We start from the raw sequence: 21,047 nt of genomic DNA, 5'->3' as shown, positions 1-21,047 counted from the left end.
GCTCTTATTGAACGATGAGGCCAAGACAGAAGTCGATCGCTGATTATCACAATGTCACGTTGTTTTTTGTGTTTCTGGTTTTTAAACTTGTCAAGAAAACATCTTACAAAACCTGAGCTCGTTCGTGTTAAAGCTCCTCGCTGTACGATGCGGAAACATTATGTCAACTTTTGCTTTATTTATGAAGTTATATCGCGTTAATTAATGACAGATATGACTTCAAAGCTGTCGTACAGATCATGACCGAGAACTTTGTGTCTTTTCATTTCATATTTTGTTCTGTATTCTGCACCTTCCCTGGCTCTTAGCTCAGCTCAGCTCTGCTTCAGCAGCAAACAGCCGAGCTACGCTTCTCTCTGCGCTGGCTGTGTTGTCAACTGTGATTACCCCCCCCCCCCCCCCCCTCCCCCAGCCCCCCCCCGAACTTGAACTACAACTGAAGTTTAGAGAGGCAATGGAGGAAGAAAACCATTTATAAAATAGTTATGATTTGCTCTTTATAAACCAAATTAATTGACGTAATACAAATGGATGTTGTAGGATCTGAATAAAAAGTAGAAAATTGGTCAAGATCCATTCAAACAGTTTTAACTGTTGGCATCATAAACCAAAGCATATTAATACGTGTTATTACTGAAAAGTTGATCGTCTGCTGCCATTTTCTACCATTTTAACTCGACCAGGTGATTTATTTAAACAGCGACAGATTCTGCAAAACTAAAATAAAAACCTCCTTTAAGATGGTTTTGTCCTTTAACGGCTGCTTCATAATGACGGACTCTCTCCTCAGCAGGAAGTCCAGCTCTAAGTCGTCGACCCAGGTGAAGGCCCAGGCCACAGCGGCTATGGCGGAACCAGCCTATACAGTACCGGTGTTCCGGGAGAGGTGAGTTCCTATTGGCTGCCGCATGTCGGGCTATTTTTCAGTGTAAGGTAATACTGAACTTCTCCCTTAGCCCAGTCGAGATGGAACATGCGTCCTGAGTCACTAGTTAATATTTCAGCCACGATTATTCTGAATCGGATACGAGTGTGAATCCATGAGAATACTTGGATGTTGTTAATTTAAACTTTGCACGAAAGGAAATTAGGCAATAGTCAAATTTAATACTTCACTGCTTTCACATTAAAATATGTTTTATGTCCCCTGAGCTTGGATTCAATGTGCAATTCTTTTGTTCAAGTTGTTATCAAATTCAGACTTTATGAGATGAGGAGATGAAAACCCCTGAAAGGATCAATTAGAGTAACTCAAAGCAGTTAACTCTGATTTCTTGATAGAAGGTTTCCTACAATGAGAGATAAGTTTCCCCGGTGGCACCGAAGCCCCGGTGTGTTCCACCTGTGTGGTTGTGGTGCAGGTTCAGTTGGATTAGTGTGCGACGGCTCTGGTTCTGTGTGTCTTCAGGAGTTCTGAGGAGACGGAGGAGTATCAGAGAGTGACCACCTAACGTGGGGAAAGGCCTGGCTGTCATCCAGGAGGAGCTGCACAGGATGAGGATGGCCACCAAGGCTCAGGTGGAGAGTCTGGAGCTCCAGAGGGAGGTGAGGAGCAGAGAGGCCGGCGCTCTGATGTGGAGCCTGCTGTTTGCTTTTTATGATTTATGTATCATTATTATATATTTATACACAAACTGGAAATATTAACTGTAGATTTGTTGTTTAGAATGAGGCTTTTATACTTTTCTTATGCTTATTTCATTAACTTGCATATCAAAGCCAAGATTAAACAATTCATCATTTAGCTCCTTAGATTATGATTATTATTGTTATTACAGCAGTTTGACACCAGGGCTTAAATGACTAAGATTAAATCATATTAAATACTATTTATAGACCATTTACTCACTTTGATTTGTTCTTGTTCAGACGCTGCATCAGGAACTTATCAGAGCAACGTGGTCAAATCAGTCTCCAGTGTATCAGGCAAATAACAGAAGATAAAGAAAATAAGAAATAAATCAAATAGAAATGTCTTCCTCAATAAAACTTCACAAACTGCAGTGCTAAGAAGTATAACTATTAAATCATGCGCCACATTTGAGTAAATAAAGAATATAAATCAGGTTTTCTATATCTTAAAATAGTTTCACGTGGTTTTTTTCTGACATGTTTCTAATGTTTAGCGTCAAATTTCTGATAAAACCAAACTTGAAAACAAGCTTCTAAACTTCTTACTTCTGTCGCCGGTTAATCTGAAGAAATGTTTTGCTCAAATTAAAGGTAAATATTTGTCAAATTTAAAACGAAAATGTGTAACAGTGTATAGTCCTCACAATGATCGCCTCTTTTCATGGAAACACATTATCTGTGTTCGAATCCCACGTGGTTCACTACTTCATGTCCCAACATGGAGGGACAGAACCAGTGGAGTAATCACTGTGCCCCCCCCCCCCAGGTGAGAAGCAGGATGTCGAGGAGGGGGGGACTTGTTGGATGAAATCCCCAAGATGCCTGACTTCCTGGTGGCCCTGCGGCCCCACCACCGTGTGGGAGAAGACTCCCGTGAAGTTGTTCTGCACCGTGCAGGGGAACCCGAGGCCCATCGTCAAATGGTCAGAACCCCCCCCCCCCCCCCATATCACTGGGGAGTCGTTACACACGTGCACGACTTTAATATCTTAACACGTGTCGGTGTCACGTCTGAATCGTGGAGGAGTCACGACGGCAGTTTGATAAATGACTGAACATTGACGTCAGATCAACGTAAAGAAAGTAGAAGCACATCCTGAGAGACGTGTGCATCTTGTTCTAAGATCCCTGCAATAATACGTCATAATTCTAAATGATTATCATAAACAATTCTGAAGTTGTTGTGGCTGAATAATATCCTGGATTTAAATAAGAATGAACTGAGAGTCACAGCTCAACTTTCAGCTCAGAGAGAACTTCATCATCATTCAAACATTTTCTAAAAGTACCTAGACGTAGGCTTCCTGGTTAAAAGACAAAACACATCAGTTAACTTGATAACTTTTATTTGTAGTTTATCATGATGCAGCCTGTCTGTATTTATGTCGCACTTTCTAGTTTTGATGACACTTGAAGATGGGAATCGAACCGTTGACCCCCTGAGCCAAAGCTTAGTGTTACTTTCATTTCAAAATATCGTGTCTTAACATTTTATATTAAACCTTGTTATGTATTATGTGGGTATAATATTCAGAATGAAACTGACTGAAAACCTGACAGAGGAAATGACTGTGGCTTGTTGGCAGGTATAAAGGAGGAGCGCCAGTCGACCCGCTGAGCGCCCCAGGAAGGTACAAGATCGAGAGCAAAGTATGGAGTCCACAGTTTGATCATAAAGCAGGTGAGTTCCCCCCCTCGAAAGTTTGATCATAAGCAGGTGAGTTTCCCCCTCGACTCCGACTCATACTGACAAACTCTAACTATGATATCGAGTGGTTAGATGAAGCTCTGTGGATGAAGCTCCTCGATGCACGTGACAGAGAAACAACGAGAAATGAAAACATTATAAAATCACAAAAATAGTCAAATCAGAGACTTGACTTCTTGCTGCTGTTTGTTAAACCTGTAAGTTTGAAGGAGTCAGTGGTTCAAAGGAAACAGACAGAGAGATGATCAAAGGGGTTCAGAGTCAAATAATCATAATCAATAAAATGTTTTCACTTTGATTTTCTTGGCTCTCGACCCTCGTTTCATCTGAAAAGTTCAAACCCAGTCAGAGACGCAGTGAGGGGGGGGGGGGGGGGGGGTTCGTCATCTCACGACCGCTCAGCTGTTCCTGTTGAAGTGCTGACCTTTGTGTCATTCGAGCCTTGAATTCCTCCCTCCCTCCTTCCCTCCCTCTCTCCCTCCCTCCCTCCCTCCCTCCCTCAGAATATCTCCAGCCCCCCATCATTACATTATAGGTCAGTGAGGCGGCTGGCGTTTGGTTAATTGACCCAACTTTGTCCGTAATGGTGAATTTTGTCATTGACAGAAAAGTGAAAAAGGTCCTCAGACTCTTTCATTCCCCCCCCCCCCCCCCCCCCCCCCCCCCCTCGCAGCTGAGGGCATGGACCACAGTTAAAATAGCTGGGTCCCGGGTGAAGGTCACATTTCTTCCTTCTATTCCCCCCCCACCCCCGGAGCGTCACAAGGCCGCCTCACTTCACCCTCTGCTCAGAGTGAGGTCATTCCTGTAAAGAGGCCGGACGCCGTGTCTCCTGCTGCAGGGACATGCCCCCCCCCCCCCCCCCCCCCCTCCTCTCTGAGACGCTGAGGTCTTATTGAGGAAAGCTCAGCTGCTCCTGTGCTCATGTTAAACTCTGTGTTTAACTCTCAGCTGCTGGGATCCTACAATGTGGAAACCACAACTCGTCATTTTTACATAATAAGGACATTTGCAATATTACAGCAGCAAGAGCCCAAAAATATGCATCAATAAGTAATAATAAGTAACAAAACTACATAAATGGAATAAAAACGAATATATTGATTGATCATCAGTAAACAGCTGTACCATGTATTAGATATTGAAAGTCTGTGGATGTGTCTTCATGTGTTTAATCAAATCCCTGTGGCCTCGCTCTCAGGTGTGTGGTGAGTGATACCGCTGAGTACAGTGCCGTGGCCACCAACCCGCACGGCACGGCCACCAGCAAGGCTGCAGTCACCGTGAAGAGTAGGTGCCCCCCCCCCCCCCCCCCCCCCGCCACACGGCTTCATGTCTCATCCCTGTTTCTCTGTTGTGACCATGAGTTCTGTTCCCCACAGGAGCCTCAGGAGCCGGGCAGTCCTGCCAGCTCAACCTAGGTGAGGGGACGAGGGGCCGAGGGACGAGGGAGAGAGGGAGGGAGGGAGGGAGGGAGGGAGGGACGAGAGAGTCTTTTTAATATTTGTCTGGAATCAGGCCACAACACAAAACCAGTGACACATGGGAACTTTTGGCTCCAGATAGACAAACTCAGGGTTCCCACTCATCTTAAGAAACACTTCTCCAGGACAATCAGTAAGTCATATCACTTTAGGCTTATTGTTAACACATTGAATCCCATTTATATTCCTCTTGCTTTAATGATGCAAGTCATGTTTTTATTTGAGGCCACAGTGTTTTTGTGACTTTGATTACATGAAATCTTACTTGAGATGTGTCCGTCACTCCAATCAATGTCTTATTCCAAGGTCCCACATGGGAACTCCAAACCGGGACAAATGATCAATAAATACATATTTATATAGTTTACAAAGGCAGTGGAATTACACATTTAAACAAGTATATTAAACAATAGAACAACATGTAATGAGTTGTGAGGACCAGAGGAGGAGCTTCCTGTTCATCTGCCTCTTACCAACGGATTCAATCAAAATCTAAACACACATGGATTTTCATGAAGGTGATTAAGGAAAGGAGCTGAAATACAGTTTAACAAAGGTCCAGGACAATCCAGATTATTACCAGGAGGTTTTGTGGTCTTGATAGAAGTTGAGAGTTCCTGACCTGATGTTTAACTTCCTCCGTCCTGGTGTCCAGTTCCTCATCTGACCGTCATCCATCCCAGTAAACTGGAGGTGTCTCTGCTGGATCGCTTCTCGGTCAGCTTCGGGTGGAGGGCGGATCCATCAGCCTGGTGTGCACCATGGTGGTCGTCCCCGACCTCCCCAACGTGCCCCCCCTCGCCCAGTGGTACAGAGACGGTGAGACATTGGTGCTCCTTTCCTTCCTTGACTCAAACCTTCCTGATGCCACCTCCGAGACAAACGGTCCATTGTGTCCTCACTCTTCCTTCCATCCCGTCTGCGGGTAGATAAACTGCTGAAGCCCAGTAACCTGGTGGAGATGGCCGTGGGGGGGAGCGCGGCTCGCCTGACGCTGCCCCGCCTGGCCAAGGACGACGAGGGGCTCTACACCCTCCGCATCTTCACCAAGGACGGGACGGCCGAGCACAGCGCCTACCTGTTCGTCTCAGGTGGGACACAACTCTGCATCACCAACACTTCTCATTCATCTTGTTTGAAAAAGATATGTAAAATGAGTTACCACCTTGTGTCTTGGCCCCTAGATGCCCCCCCCTCTGCAGCCGGGGCCCCTGGTGCGCCCATGAGCGTGAAGGCCTATGACATCAACGCCGACTACGTCCTGGTTGCCTGGAAACCCCCCAACACCGTCAACGAGGCGCCAATCACCGGATACTTCGTGGACCGGTCAGTGAGACGTCCTCAGCTTTTCTTTTTATAGAGCGGAGCTGACACGTGATCCTGAAACCTGTCCAATCACAGCTACTGCAGAGGAAATCATTCAAACTGACCTAAGGAGTCTGAATGTTCATTAAATACTCATTAAAGGACTCATCGTATGCCCATTTCACCACAGCTGATATGGTTCCTTGGGGTCTTAATGAAATGTCTGTAACATACTTTGGTCAAAATACCACAAGGATCATTTAGAACAGCACCTTTTTACCCTGTCTTAAACAGCCCTCCTCAGATTGACCTGTTTGCCCCGCCCCCTCTCACCCCCCTCTCCCCTCCTTCACGAGATACAAGCGCCCAGATTTGTAGCTATCCATTACCTCTGGCGTTAGCTCGGCATCATCACCATCATCTCACCGGCTCGCGAGCTAACGCCGGAGCTAGAGTTAGCCCGCGAGCTATCGCTAGCTCCGGTGGTGATGATGGCGATGGTGGTCCAAGGCCATGTAGCGAGACTCCCTACATGGGTATGGTGTGCCTATGACGTGTATTCAGGTCGTAATCCCATTGGACGCACTCTAGCGTATCGTTTCTGACATAGAGGAACCACAACAAATCGCGGGAGTTGTTTTTTTCCAGAGTTTTGGGGACGGTAGACATGCCTGAAACCCAAATTAACGTGTAGAAGCACTACAAAAGTGGAATTTTCCTAATATGTCCCCTTTAGAACCTGGTAATTCTGGTCACTTGTGAAGTATTCTGTGTGTCTCCCCCGGCTGATGATGTCACTTCCTGGTCCCGTGTGCAGGTGTGAGGCCGGCAGCGACACCTGGGTCCAGAGCAACGACGCCCCGGTGAAGGTTTGTAAATACCCGGTGCACGGCCTGAGCACCGGCCGCTCCTACCACTTCCGGGTCCGAGCCGTGAACAGCGCCGGCATCAGCAGGCCGTCCCGCAAGTCCGACCAGGTGACCGCTCTGGACGCCGCGGAGAGCGAGAGGCTGCAAGGTACCGACGAGGGTAAATACACAACACACGGCCGAGGAGACGAGTGAGAACTGACAGGTCTGTTGTCTGTTGTCTGTTGTCGTCATTTCCTGCAACAGTGATAAAAATCGAAGGGAAATACGACATAGTGATCAGGGACGATGACCTGGAAGGTAAAGTAGGAAACCCACTGATCTGGGTTCAGATTCCCAGCTTGAATCCTTTAAACCACTTCCTCCTAATCTCACACAGGCTGAACACTAACAACAGACCAACAAACTAAATCCCAGCAACATCAACAATGACTTTTACATTTTGAAAGGGGAACTAGACCGAAAATATGAATGCAGTTCAAATTTAAAAGAAACATTAATAAGTTCACATCCACCTGATAGTGTCTTCATCTTTCATCAATAATAAGTATCTAGTGATTGAGTGGAGATTTCTAATTGAATAAAAAGTTATGGATGAATTATGTGGATTAAGATTAAAGCCGTATTTCTTTTTATCTTGTTCACAGGTTGGATATAAATGCTGAATCAATAATCAACTATTAAAAAGCACATTTAAAAACAACCACAAGGCAAAATACAAGAAAAGGGTCAAATAATTGATCACAGAATACAAACAGTCGATCAGATTTTTCTCATCTATCCTGAAAACCTGAAAAAAAATCATCACACTGGATATAAAAACTAAATCCAACAACAAACTAATGTCACGTGTTGTAACGTCTTCAGACCAAACAACCTCCTTCTTTTTTTATCCCGTCTTAACCGTTGCGGTGACGTCTTCGATCTAACTCCACTTTTTGAATTCTGACTTTTAAAGATCTAAAAACGTTCTTCCATTAAACCACTGGGTGTTCGGCCGACTCCACCGTGTGCTGAGCATGTTCTCCCACAAACACTAAAAATATAAAAAACCTAAAAGTAATATTTTGACTCGTTTGTATGATTCCCGCAGATGTAGAAGTCCCACATTTCACTGCAGTTTATTCAACTTTTACTGATTTTAGTGTTATAGAAATAAAACCTGTGTATTTATCTCTAACTGCAGGACAGATTCATTCAGAGGAGTCTTTTCTCTTTCTTTTCAAAAAGCTGAAACATGAGACTGAGGTTTTCTTAGAGGAGACGTGTTGCTAGATTAAATGAAATTAAGATTAAAATGAAAAAACAGTGAATCCATTCCTCAACAAATTGCTTTAAAATACATGATTTAAAACACACGTAGTTCTTAAATGTGGGACTTCTGCAGCCGCTGTCACTGCTGGTACTTGACGCCTCAACCCGGTTCACTCCTGATCCAGGCTACGTCACGATCCCCGGGGAGCCCACCGACGTGCATGCCTCCGAGGTTTTCAAATCGTACGTGGTGCTGAGCTGGAAACCGCCCAGCCCCCGTGGACGAGCGCCGCTGAGCTACGTCATCGAGAAGGTGCGTGTCGCTCCATCACCGAGGCTCTGTTGACCTTTGACCTCTTAAACGCTGTAATTTAACTGATTTCAGAACCAGTTTAAGAGGTTCAATGATTCTCATGATGTAGAAGGTCCTGAACCCCCCCCCCCCCCCCACCCACATGTTACTGCACCTGCATCGTTGGGGCTCCTCTTCAGAGTCGATGGTTATTAAGCCAACTCGTGAATATCAAAATCAAGAAAGATTATTTTTATTTAGTCCCTTTAAGTGGAGTTAAAGTTAAAGATGGCAGCTTTGTGTCCTGGCTTCGGTTCTGGACAGTGGGAGGAAGTGGAGACACAACGAGAGAGGACGTTTTACAGTTTTACATTTTCCTGAAGACCACTGTAGATTCTCCGATATAAGGAGGGGTGAGGGTAGATATTCACGTGGCTGAAATACGTCCCCTCACCACTAGAGGGCACTAGATCCTCCACACTGAACCTTTAAGATCTTTGGCTTTTATTTTGACGTTTGTCTTTCAAGCTCCGATTAGAAGAATTCTTGCAAAAATTGTAATTGATCTACAAAACTGTTTTCAATCTCTTGCACCGAGTTTGATCGTTAAATCCATATCGAGCCCCAACTCTGCAACAAGTGTCGTACGATTGAATAATCTTCATCCTAAAATCTCATCCTTGTGGTTGATGCTACGTTGGCGCGGTCAGTGTCACCTTCTCACTTCCCTCCACCCCCCCCCCCCCCCCCCCCCCCCACCCCGACTTTCCCTGCAGTGCATAGCCGGCACTGGGGCGTGGCAGCGGATCAACCCGTCGGTCACACTGCACTCCCCTCGTTACCCGGTTTTTGATTTGCAAGACGGAACAAAGTACCAGTTCCGAGTGTTTTCGGTGAACGTGCACGGCAGCAGCGAGGCGTCGGCGCCCTCCGAGCCCGTCCAGAAGGTCGATCAGGACGGTAAGGGACCGGACCGGAGACATTCAGACACTAGAGAGCTGCATGAACAAGGAGCTTCAGTCCTCAATGTTCTCTGTAGATTCTCCTCCACATCAGAGCGTTTTTAATATATGAATAAAGAGGGGAAAATAGAGTTTTCATACTAAAGGAGAGAAGTTTCTATTTTAAACTGACTGGGTTTTCTTCAGCTTTCCTTCAAATAATGTTCAAATAAACTTGTTTTATATCACAAGAAAAACTAAAACTATATTTGCTTATCTCTTAGGAACTGGGAAAAATTATAAAATGTAGTGTCATCTCAAATTTATCATCTTAAAGTATTTAAATTTCTCCAAACACCCAAAAAGTTGATCCTCTGTTCAAAGTGAGTTATTGTTTCCCACAGGAGTTGAGCTGCCGGTTGGTACGTACACTTTATTGTTGAGTATTAATTTAGTCACAAAGTACTTCACTCTTCCACTCTGTGTGTTTTCTAACTGGGTCACACTGGTTTATTAGTACACGTGCACAGTTCTTTGTGTCGTTGCCTTTGAGCTGCAGCATCAGATAAAACAAAAATCATCTCATAACTAAAAGCATCATTAGTTTCTCAGTTTAATCGTTTTCCTGTGTGAGATATTTTTCTATAAATCTAAAACATCACATGTGAACAAACAAATCACTTTGTGTTTGTTGGTGATTAAACCACGAGGAGGTTTCACCTTCTGTTCACTGCACGTTTCACATCTTGGTTCAGCTCAGTGTGTGAACATCAGACCTGGGATCAGTGGTTCCTGCTGTTTGTGTTCATGGTTTCTGTTCAGTGAGGAAACGTGTGGATGTTAATCAGCAGATTTCATCCGATGTTGTGATTGACAGGTGATCTGACTCAGAAGAATTACCCACCCAGCGACTGATGCAGACATTCAACTTAAAATAATAAAAATATATCAATTGAAATGTTATAAGTTGAAATCTGACTGTTTGTAAATTATGAGTTTCTGTAACAATCACTTGATCTGAATTCACAGACAGAAAAACAAACATTTGTCGACTTCTGAATATGTTTTATTCTGGATCTCTTGACTTTAGCTGTTGAATTATGTTCCCATAGTTTTTGGATTGTAAATATGAAAAGCATCAGCAGAGTTACAGACGGTGAATAACGTCTCCTCTCCCTCGTGAGCAGGCGTGCCCTCGGCTCCGGGTCAGGTGGTCGCCACCAGGAACTCCAAGTCCTCGGTGTTCGTGCAGTGGGATCCTCCCAAACAGGTGAAGGACCTCATGGGGTATTACATCGACGGCCGCGTGGTCGGATCCAAGGAGTGGTTCCCGTGTAACCACAAGCCCTTCAAGCACAACAGGTAGGAGGCCGGAGTCCTGCCGGGGACACTTTGACTCCAGAGACATGTGTGATGTGATTCAAACAGGAAGTGACTGTGTCTCAGGTTCGTGGTCCACGGGCTGATCCCAGGAGAGACCTACGTGTTCCGGGCCCAGGCCGTCAATGTGTTCGGCCTCAGTGAGGAGTCCCAGGAGTCTTCTCCCATCGCGGTGGAGCCGGCGCTCGGTGAGACAACTGACCTCTGAACAGTCAGGGAGTCACAAGCATAGATATATATATAAAGGCTAGATGTCTCGGCCAATGGAGTCGAACGTCCGTACATGGCGGCCATCTTGCGTCAGGCGGCTCACTCACCCATAACATTGTGATGTAATGGTACGTACTTTTTAAATAAACATAACTTGTTCAATTTTCAACCGATTTTTAAACGGTTTGGTTTTTTATAAAACATCAGAGATGTAGTAATGACACTGCATACTTCTGAATAATTATGGTATTTTCTAACAAACTGTACAGGTACAAGATTTCCCTTTACAAATATACATCAAGAATTATTTTATTTAATTTTCTTTAAAAAGTACATGTACCACTACCAACACAATGTTATGGGTGGGTGAGCCGCCTGTGGCAAGATGGCCGCCATGTGCGGACGTTCGACATCTAGCCTTTATATATATCTATGGTCACAAGGAGATGAAAATCATAAACACAATCTGTTATTCAAACATTTAAACATATTCTCTTTGTCGGCCGGTGAGAAAAGTGAATCATTAGAAACACAAAGCTGATACCAAACATGATTAATTTTAATCAACTTGTTTAAATACATTTAATTACTTCCAGGCCGAGGGGTGGATTATGGTATGTATTAGATCCCTGTGTTAACAACCTGCTGTCCCCCCCCCCCCCCCCCGCTCCACGTCCCCCTGTGTGTTTTCTTCACAGAATCATTTATCTTCACAAAATGAGTTCAGCATCACATTTTAATCACTTCACGAGTTAAAGACTCAAACTTTCTGGTGGATCAAGTTTAAATCAACATTAATGTTCACGTCACAATGAGCTTCACTTATTAATTAGGATTTGTGTTCAAGTCAATAATTAACATCGTCTGATTGGTGCACGTTAATCATAAATGTCTGTTCTGGATAAAAGGTGATGTTAGAAGTTTGTAGGAGAAGTTTACACAAGAAGCTTCTATTTAGCTCTGATTGTAAAGTTGAGTTAACTGGTTTATAATCGATGACGTCAGTAACTTCCCAGGTCACAGTCACGTGACCTTTCCCAGTCAGGAGCACGTTTCCCAGCTGTTGACTGTGAATCTGTGTGAATCTGCCCCAGCGACTCCCAGTGCTCCCTTCGGCATCACCATGCTGAGCTGTGACGGCGCCTCCATGACTGTGGCCTGGAAGAGTCCCAAGCACTGCGGCGGCTCCAAGGTCAACGCGTACTACGTGGACAAGCGGAACGCCGACACCCTGACCTGGAAGGAGGTCAACCTGGTGGCCGTCAAAGAGAGACTCTGCACCGTGAGAGAAACAGGAAGTTCAAACCATGGAGCTCGTCTCTCTTATTGAATCTCTTTATGACCTCAGGTGTTCTCTGGATCCTCAGGTGGACAGTCTGACAGAGGGAGTCTTCTACGAGTTCAAGGTCCAGGCTGGAAACATGGCGGGTGTCGGCGTCCCATCAGCTCCCAGTGCCCCCATGAAGTGTGAAGCTTGGACCATGGATGAACCAGGTAAAACACTGCCCTGCCCTCAGGTTTCTCTCTTCTCTGGCTCCTACAGTCTTGTTTAAGATGAATTAGATTGTTTTGGATCATATTCAAAACACAAAACAAAACCAGACTGATCCAAAAACCAGAAACCAGTGCAACAGGTTGGTTTCTAGTCCCCAAACCAGTTCATCGTGGTCAGTGACACTTCACCCTGTTCATCCTGCACCTTCACACAACAGGTCCCCAGAGTCACACTTCATTCACCAGATAAACTTATCAGTTATTTCAAAATAAAAGCTTTGTGTTTGGACCAGAACGTTTTATCTTTCTCTCTCAGTTTGTGTCGTAAGAACTTGAATAACCATAAATGTATCATCACCTGGTTTCAAAACCAACCTGCTGATTTATTTGTGTATAAATATATCTAAACATGTTTCTTTATATATATTTTAAGGCCCGGCCTACGACCTGAGCTTCAGCGAGGTCAGAGGTCACTCCCTGGTCATCCTGTGGAAGGCCCCCGTCTACACCGGAGCGAGCGCCGTCTCTGGATACCTGGTGGACATGGCCAAACAGGGCTCGTCCGAGTTCCTCACTCTGAACCAGGAAGCTGTGAGCCACCGTTACCTGCAGGTAATAGATGGAGCCGACAGGTTCACATCAGCAGGTTGACACGTCTTCCCTCATCCTGGTCTCTCTGAACATGTGATGTTGCCCCCCCGGTGTCCTGCAGGTGTCCGGTCTGGAGGAAGGTCAAACCTACGTGTTCAGAGTTCGTGCCGTCAACGCTAACGGAGTGGGGAAAGCTTCTCAGGTGTCAGAGGCCGTGTGTGCCAGAGCTCTTCCAGGTAACAAGTTGATTTAATTCAGTTCACGAGGTCCGAGCACCCGGAGCCACGAAGTCCACAGAATCGTGTGTTGACTCATGACCCAGTTGATTTAATTTGTCCTTGTTAAAACCAAACGTTCTCACACTTGACCCGAGTGTTCGATGTTCTCAGGCGCCCAGGAGATCGTGGCCAGCGTGGACGGGGACACCGGAGACATCTTCCTGTCCCTGGAGGCCTGTGAGATCTGCGAGACGTCCAAGTTTGTGTGGTCCAAGAACTACAAGGCCATCGGGGACTGCCCCAGAGTGGAAGTGACGACCAAGGGCAGAACGTGAGCTCGCACACATACACACACACACACACAAACACACACACACACACAAAAATCAAATGTTTTCTGCTCTCATTCATCTTGTAGCTGGTCGAGCTGATTCCAGGATTAAAACTCTTTTATAAAGATTTACTGAAACGTTATTGGAGCGAGGAAAAGAGACGTTTCTAAAAGTGGACGTCCCTGTTACACTCTATTGATTTATTATTGGAATATAATTATTTTCACATTTAATTACTTGTTCTGCACAAAACTCTTAAAAATGTATAACAGTGAGAACATTTCCAGACTCATGAAACAAATAGAAAACGTCACAGAAACATTTTATTTAACAATTTCATAAAAACAAATAGTTCAAACTGTAGATAAATAAAAACAGGTGTGAAATCCAGGTGGAAGCTGAACTGACCTCCTCTCTCTGTGTTGTGTTGCTGACTGGGATTGTGTAGATATTCACCAGTTGTTGTGTTTGTGTCCCAGCTCCAAAATGACCTTCACTCAGCCCGATAAGGACGATTTGGGAAAATACTCGGTGGTGGTCACCGACACCGAGGGAGTGTCTGCCAGCCACACGCTGAGCGAGGACGGTGGGTCACGGGTTCACTGGTGGAGAACATCTCACTGGTGGAGAACATCTCACTGGTGGAGAACATCTCATGAGTCTGACGTGTTTGTGTATTAATATTAATTCATATTTCCCTGATTCTCCTGCAGCTCTGAACACGATGCTGGAGCTCAGCCACGCCATCAGACATCCCAGTGAGTCCAGCAGCACAATGAACACAACTCACAGGAATGAAGACGAATACTGATTTGAGATCAGGTTCCATGTTGTTGTTTAATGTAGTGAAACAATTCAATGTAGAGAAATTAAAGCTCGACTGATTTATCGATATAAATATAAAATCTATCTGATTTAGAAACGTCTGATGTGAAAATCACAGACGTTTGTTTCTCGATGTGAAAACTTAATTTAACAGAATATACAAACAAAGATGTGCTGATGATCACAACTGTCAGAAATAGTACCACATGTAGTTTAATCAATTCATAATTAGTACTTTTATAAATGTGTTTACAAACCAGTTTATTTATCTTTATAAAAAAGATCAAGTTTAATACCTCAGACGATGGAAACGCAAAATCTGTTATTAGAGTGAATTGTAAATTTCATTATTAATGAATTCTCTGATGTTTTGTAATATATATAAACTTTATTACAGGCTCAAGGCCCACATGATAAAAAACAATAATAAATAAATAAATCAAAATGCCAGTGTTCCCAGATCTATATAGAAGAATGTATATAGTTGTGTTTATAGTATAAAGTATATAGATTCATATGTAATATTACATTTATCATAACAATACATTTGATAACTTTAAATGCTTTATTACCATTTGTGTGACACTTATACATTTGTGTCGGATATGAACATATTATTTAAGTTTGATATATTTTGTGTTTTTATTTTTATTTCAAGCTACTTGTAATAAAGTTTATGGTAAAACTTTAAAAATATCCGAACTCAGTTAAATGACCTCTAAGGGTTTGATAATGACATCTAAACACATATATATATAATTTAGTTATATAAACTAAGAGGTGTCAGTCCAGCAGATTCTTGGGAGCAGCAGGTTCTGATCTTCTCTTTCATCTTCTCCTCTGTTTCCAGTTGTTCCTCTGAAACACGGCCTGAACTATGAGATCCTGGAGAAAGGTCACGTGCGCTTCTGGCTTCAGGCCGTCAAGCTGTCGCCCGCCGTGTCCTACCGCTTCATCGTGAACGACAAGGAGGTCGCCAGCGGGGAGGTAACGGCCCCGAGCCAATGAGCTCAGAGTGTGTGACCAGCTGATCATGATGGTGCAGCTGCAGGTTCTCTAAGTTCCAGCATCGAACCGTCAGCTGCTGCTTCCAGCTCTCGGCCCCTCGGCTCGGGTTCACTTGTCTGTGAAACTCTGAGATCATCTGATGCTTTTCACTTGTTTTCCACAAACAGACAAACGTCTTCTAACCCTCTAGTCCTCATGGTTTGAATATTTAGCTCTTCTCTCATTGGTTCTCGGACGCCAAACTGACTTATAGACGTTTATAGAAAACATGTGATGCTTTTTCTGTTTCCTTTGTCTTTCTTAAATACATTTTTCTTCTATTTTATTGTTTTGTTGAGTCACATCCTTTAAAAAAAAAGGTAAAAATCATATTTTTGTACCTTTGAACCTCAACAAATTGATTCTTCATCTCAAACTGACGTCATAGCTTCGGTTGTAGATTCTGATTTGAGTCAAATTAACGTTTTGTCAGTTTCTTTCCTCTCGTGTGTTATTCAGGTTTTGTTGTGATTGTAAAGGTTTTTGATTTCAATGCACTGAATCCCCCCCCCCCACCTTTTCCCATCAGGGTCACAAGATCAGTCACGACGTGGCCACAGGAATCATCCAGATGACCGTGGATCATTTCACCAGAGCCAACGAGGGCACGTACACCGTCCAGATCCACGACGGCAAAGCCAAGGCCCAGAGCTCCCTGGTGCTGGTGGGAGACGGTGAGGCCTTCTGCAGCCGCTGGAGTTCAACCAGCACACACACACACATGTTGATCATTTATTAATATTTACTCTGTTTTTCCTGTTTTCAGTTTTCAAGGCTGCGCTGAAGGAGGCCGAGTTCCAGAGGAAGGAGCACATCAGGAAACAAGGTACGAGCCCGAGACCAGAGATTCATGTTCAACACACTGTCCCTCACTGACAGAGACGTCCAACTTCAAGAGGAGACACATCAGGATTGTGTCTTCATGTTCTTAAACTACCACATTGCACTTTGTTGTTCCAGGTCCACATTTCTCTGAGTATCTGTATTTCACTGTCACTGAGGATTGCACCGTGATGCTCGCCTGCAAGGTAATTCTAACGTGTACTAAAGTGAAACTACATTTAAATGTGTCTTTGAGAAGCTTCTTTGATTTAACACATTAATGCTGATCACGTTTATCACCACATCTATACAAACCTGTGTTGGACAAGGCTCATGACGCCCCCTAGTGTTTCAAACCATCCCTACACTCTACAGAAACCAGCTTCTGATTTATGATGATTCGTTACTTTCCTTCTTTAATCCCTTTCCTCACTCCTCCAATGGTTCTCCTCCCTGTTTGTGTTGTTGTGTCTGCAGGTGGCCAACGTGAAGAAGGAGACGACTTTCCACTGGTTCAAGGAGGACGAAGAGATCGTTCCAGAGACTCCTCCCAACGTCCTGTCAGGGGCCTGCGCTCTGCCCATCGCACTGGTAACAGCTTCCTGCATGGGTTCAACACACTGACACACACGTCCACACATTCATGATCACACACTGACACACACGTGCACACATTCACGATCACACACTCAATGAAAAGTCAGAGAAACCAGTTTGTCTGTTCATCTGTAAATCAGGCTTGTTTGGTCCAATCTGGTTAGTTTTTGGTTTCACATTTTTAATTGATCCGATTAAAGTAAAATTGATATTGATCGGAATATTGACGCATTGCTATTTGTTTGTCTCAGTTCTCCAGGAAAGACCAGGGTGTGTTCAAGGCCACGCTCGGGGACGACAGAGGAAAGGACACGTCTCTGTTCGACATCTCAGGCCAAGGTCAGTTTGTCCTCGTGCTCATGGTTCAGTCTCTGAGTTGTTGTGGTGGTTCAGTGTCTCACGCTCCCTCCTCTCTGTTTGATCGGCAGTGTTTGATGACATCATCAACGCGCTCGCTCAGAACGCAGGTGAGTTCGATTCCCTGAGTGTCGGTGATGAGGGACAGGATGTGAGGCTCGCGTCTGATTGGACGGTTCGTGGTTCAGCACCAGATCTTTAGCCTGAAGCTCCGACCGTCTCAGAGGACGTGTGACGTTAGACTGTGTAAAGAAAAGTTAAAACATTAATGAACATGAAGATAAAGTAATAAAATGCTAGAAGAGGAGAAACTAAAACCAGAGATAACTAGAAGGAGTCGGAGAGAGAGAATAACTCCAGAATTAATCATCTAGAATGTGACGGCCCACAGTTCTCTAACTCGTCCCCATGAACCAAAACTTTTTATTAATAACTTTCACTTCTCATAATAACATCAGAGATCTCTCACCTGCTGCTGATTAAATGTGTGCAGCTATTTGCAGAACTAATTCGGATCAGCATCAAGACTTAATGAGTTCTTTCTGTTAATCTGTGGATTTGTAATCCTGCTGACGAACAGACAAAGAGAAAAAACTGTCAGATTTTAATTCTGAATAAATCTAAACATGATAGAACGAAGGATTTACCAGTAAAATATGTACAAAGAGAATAAATAAAGAGATCATGACCATTTCAGTAATCGCCTGACTAACGGACAGGTCTGGAGTTTGTCTTAACGTGTGTGTCTGTGCGTGTCTGTGTGTGTGTCTGTGTGTGTCTGTGTGTGCGTCTCAGGTGCGTCTGCCTCTGAGCTGGTGATGCAGTGCACTCCAGAGGGAATCCGGCTGCAGTGCTACATGAACTACTACACCGAGGAGATGAAGACCGTCTGGAAACACAAGTCAGTTCACACACTTCTGTCTCCTCCACACTTTAGACTTTTTAACTTCACAAACCTAAAAGACAAACTGAGGAAAGAGCCAGAGACAGAGCTTCTTCCCTTTATCACGTGAACTCAATGTTATCACACTTTCTCTAAGCGTTGACTCAGACGTGTTAAAACAACATCTTTGTAACCTGTGACCAAGTGTTGACCTCTGACCTCTGACCCGGGACTCGAACCCGCAGGGAGACAAAGATCGCCTCCTCTGAGAAGATGAGGATCGGTGGCACAGCGGAGATGGCCTGGATGCAGATCTGCGACCCGTCCGATAAGGAGAAGGGTCACTACACCATCGAGATCTCCGACGGCGTGCAGACCCACACCAGGACCTTTGACCTCTCTGGACAGGGTGAAACATCCGTCCTCCCGTGGATCAGTGTTTTCAGTTTCATTTCAAATCATGTTCTGTCCTCTCCATGTTTCACTCCACTGTTTTACCTCCTTGACGCTGAGTGATTGAGTTGTTTACCCTGAGGTGATGTTGTGTGTTTGCAGCCTACACCGACGCCTACGAGGAGTACCTGAGACTCAAGTGAGTCCTTTCTCACAACAAACCTTTGGGAACATGAACTTCTGAATGTTGTGTTACTCACTCTGTGCTTGTTTCCTCCTCCAGGGCGGCGGCCTTCGCTGAGAAGAGTGAGTTTCCTTTTTTACTACCATCTGAGACATTGACCTACATTTCAAATGTCCTGAATGTTTGCACAGTGACGTGTTGAGTCAGAAGAGAGACTCACTGAACTCTTGTTGTGTGTCCTCAGACCGCGGCAGAGTGGTGGGGGGTCTTCCGGACGTGGTCACCATCATGGAGCAGAAGGTGAGGAGTTCTCAGCTCCGCCCTCAGATCACACATCATCATATTAACTCTACAGCAGCGATGAAGCTTTACACCTTCTGACTGCAGCTCTGGAGTTTCGTCATCAGTCGTGCACTTGTTGTACGAGCTGCACTGGTCGAGCAACATTCTTATGAAACCAGTGCCAGAGCAAAACATGTAAATTAGAGCTGTGAGTCATGTCCGGCTCTTAGTCACTCGTGGTGCTTTGGTCTGGAGGCTCCAGTTTGTCTGTGGTTCATCGGTTATTAAATTAAAACGTAGTCGTGTGGACGAAGTCGTAGTTTCTGTCGTTGTAACATAACTTTTCAACTTTCTTCTAAAACTAAGCTGCTCTGTCAAAACCAAAATCTCTAATTAAATTCTGACTCTTGCCCGTCCGCAGTCCCTAAGCCTGACCTGCACCGTGTGGGGCGAGCCGACCCCGGAGGTCACCTGGTTCAAGAACGAGCAGGAGGTCACCTCCACGGAGCACACCAAGGTCACGTTCGACGGCGGCAAGTTCTCCAGCCTGGTCATCAACCAGGTCACTCCCGAGGACTCCGGCAAGTACAGCATCAACGTGAGGAACAAGTACGGCGGCGAGTTCGTGGAGATCACCGTCAGCGTGTACAGGCACGGCGAGCCGATCCCCGAGGCCAAGCTGGGACAGCCCAAAATGGCCACGCCCGCAGCCACGCCCACATCCACGCCGGTGCCGCCCAAGTCCCCGGCTCTCCCCTCCAAGACCCCGACCCCCACACCTTCCAAGTCCCAGACCCCGGCGCCGCCCGCCAAGACCCCGACTCCAGCCTCCACCCCGGCGCCGTCCATGAGGAGTCAAGCCTCCACCCCTGCTTCCACCCCCGTCCCCAAGTCCCCGACCCCCACCCCGAAGTCCCCGACCCCAAATCCCCGCGGCGTCAAGTCCCCGACTCCTCCCAGGTTCATGAAGTCTCCGACCCCACCGAGGAAGTAGAGGTGGAGCGGAGGTCTGAGGGGGAAACGTCTGCCGAGAGCAACGCTGGTGTTTAGCATGAGTGTGAAAGTTATTTAGACGTAGTCTCTGTTAAAGTCCCGAGAACCGGCTGCCGACTCGCTCTTCTTGTGTTACTTTTCAAAGTCTAGTTTGTAGCATAGAACCGACCCACAACAGAGGGACAGTCACGTTTGTCCCGTTTCAGCTCGTTCACGTTGTTGACCGGTCGCTGCGCTTTGACTCGGGCGGGAAAAAGCAGAAAAGTTAATGTTCTGTGTTTTTCAAAAGCTGCACCTTCCGCTTCGTGACGTCAGCGGAACGCCTCCTTGTGGTTGTTTAAATGTTAAATTCTGGTTTTGGCTCATGGTGATAAATAAACTGATCTGGAAACAGGGTGACGAGAGAAATGACGTAAACACGCAGAGATGTGCAGCAACGGAGAATCACCGATGAGTGAACTGGATGAAGCCATTGGACTAACCCGTCGTTAGTCCAATCTTAGTTCTCTCTTGGTCGCAGCCACGTCACCGTCCCGGTCTCGGCCGGTAAATCTTGGCGAGTGCCGTGTTTTTTAGAGTCGGACCCAAACTGGTAGAAAGCAGAATCCTGTGAGTGACGTTTGTCCCATGTGACTTCTTTCCTTTAAATTGTGTGAATGTAAAATGGTCACTTCCTGTCAAAAGTTTGTGCACCCCCCCCCCCCCTCCCCCCCAGTGGCTTTGTGATGGTAATAAACTTCACTTATCAACCTCATCCTGTCGTCTTTGAGTCTTCTTCCTCCTCCTCCCACCTCCTCACACCTCCTCACACCTCCTCCCACCTCCTCACACCTCCTCCCACCTCCTCACACCTCCTCCCTCCTCCTCACACCTCCTCCCACCTCCTCCCTCCTCCTCCCTCCTACCCACACTTCCTCGTAACACGACTCCTGCAGCAGCAAAGAATAAAGAAAA

At 45.4% G+C, this 21,047-nt stretch overlaps 1 protein-coding gene across 1 annotated transcript in view; it reads left to right on the top strand.

Annotated features, from left to right (window-relative positions):
• The window catches only part of LOC128437318 (M-protein, striated muscle-like), a 21,623-nt gene extending 865 nt beyond the window's left edge, over positions 1 to 20,758 (top strand). The window contains 36 exon segments of the mRNA XM_053419421.1: positions 794 to 886; positions 1,409 to 1,448; positions 1,450 to 1,579; positions 2,422 to 2,483; positions 2,485 to 2,555; positions 3,219 to 3,296; positions 3,335 to 3,349; positions 4,542 to 4,630; positions 4,723 to 4,761; positions 5,480 to 5,551; positions 5,554 to 5,643; positions 5,754 to 5,915; positions 6,009 to 6,150; positions 6,947 to 7,158; positions 10,673 to 10,847; positions 10,932 to 11,053; positions 12,170 to 12,357; positions 12,443 to 12,569; positions 13,003 to 13,181; positions 13,282 to 13,396; positions 13,550 to 13,709; positions 14,190 to 14,296; positions 14,424 to 14,468; positions 15,386 to 15,522; positions 16,112 to 16,256; positions 16,349 to 16,408; positions 16,543 to 16,610; positions 16,882 to 16,995; positions 17,253 to 17,340; positions 17,430 to 17,468; positions 18,154 to 18,259; positions 18,487 to 18,650; positions 18,797 to 18,833; positions 18,918 to 18,940; positions 19,063 to 19,118; positions 19,522 to 20,758. Coding sequence (XP_053275396.1) covers positions 794 to 886; positions 1,409 to 1,448; positions 1,450 to 1,579; positions 2,422 to 2,483; positions 2,485 to 2,555; positions 3,219 to 3,296; positions 3,335 to 3,349; positions 4,542 to 4,630; positions 4,723 to 4,761; positions 5,480 to 5,551; positions 5,554 to 5,643; positions 5,754 to 5,915; positions 6,009 to 6,150; positions 6,947 to 7,158; positions 10,673 to 10,847; positions 10,932 to 11,053; positions 12,170 to 12,357; positions 12,443 to 12,569; positions 13,003 to 13,181; positions 13,282 to 13,396; positions 13,550 to 13,709; positions 14,190 to 14,296; positions 14,424 to 14,468; positions 15,386 to 15,522; positions 16,112 to 16,256; positions 16,349 to 16,408; positions 16,543 to 16,610; positions 16,882 to 16,995; positions 17,253 to 17,340; positions 17,430 to 17,468; positions 18,154 to 18,259; positions 18,487 to 18,650; positions 18,797 to 18,833; positions 18,918 to 18,940; positions 19,063 to 19,118; positions 19,522 to 20,094 — 4,123 coding nt within the window. The 3' untranslated portion in view covers positions 20,095 to 20,758.
• The last annotated feature ends 289 nt before the right edge of the window (positions 20,759 to 21,047 follow it).

The sequence above is a fragment of the Pleuronectes platessa genome, chromosome 3 (genome assembly GCF_947347685.1).
Source record: "Pleuronectes platessa chromosome 3, fPlePla1.1, whole genome shotgun sequence".
NCBI classification, from domain to species: domain Eukaryota; kingdom Metazoa; phylum Chordata; class Actinopteri; order Pleuronectiformes; family Pleuronectidae; genus Pleuronectes; species Pleuronectes platessa.
Note: the sequence above shows the minus strand (reverse complement) of the source record. Positions and strands in the feature narration are given on the sequence as shown.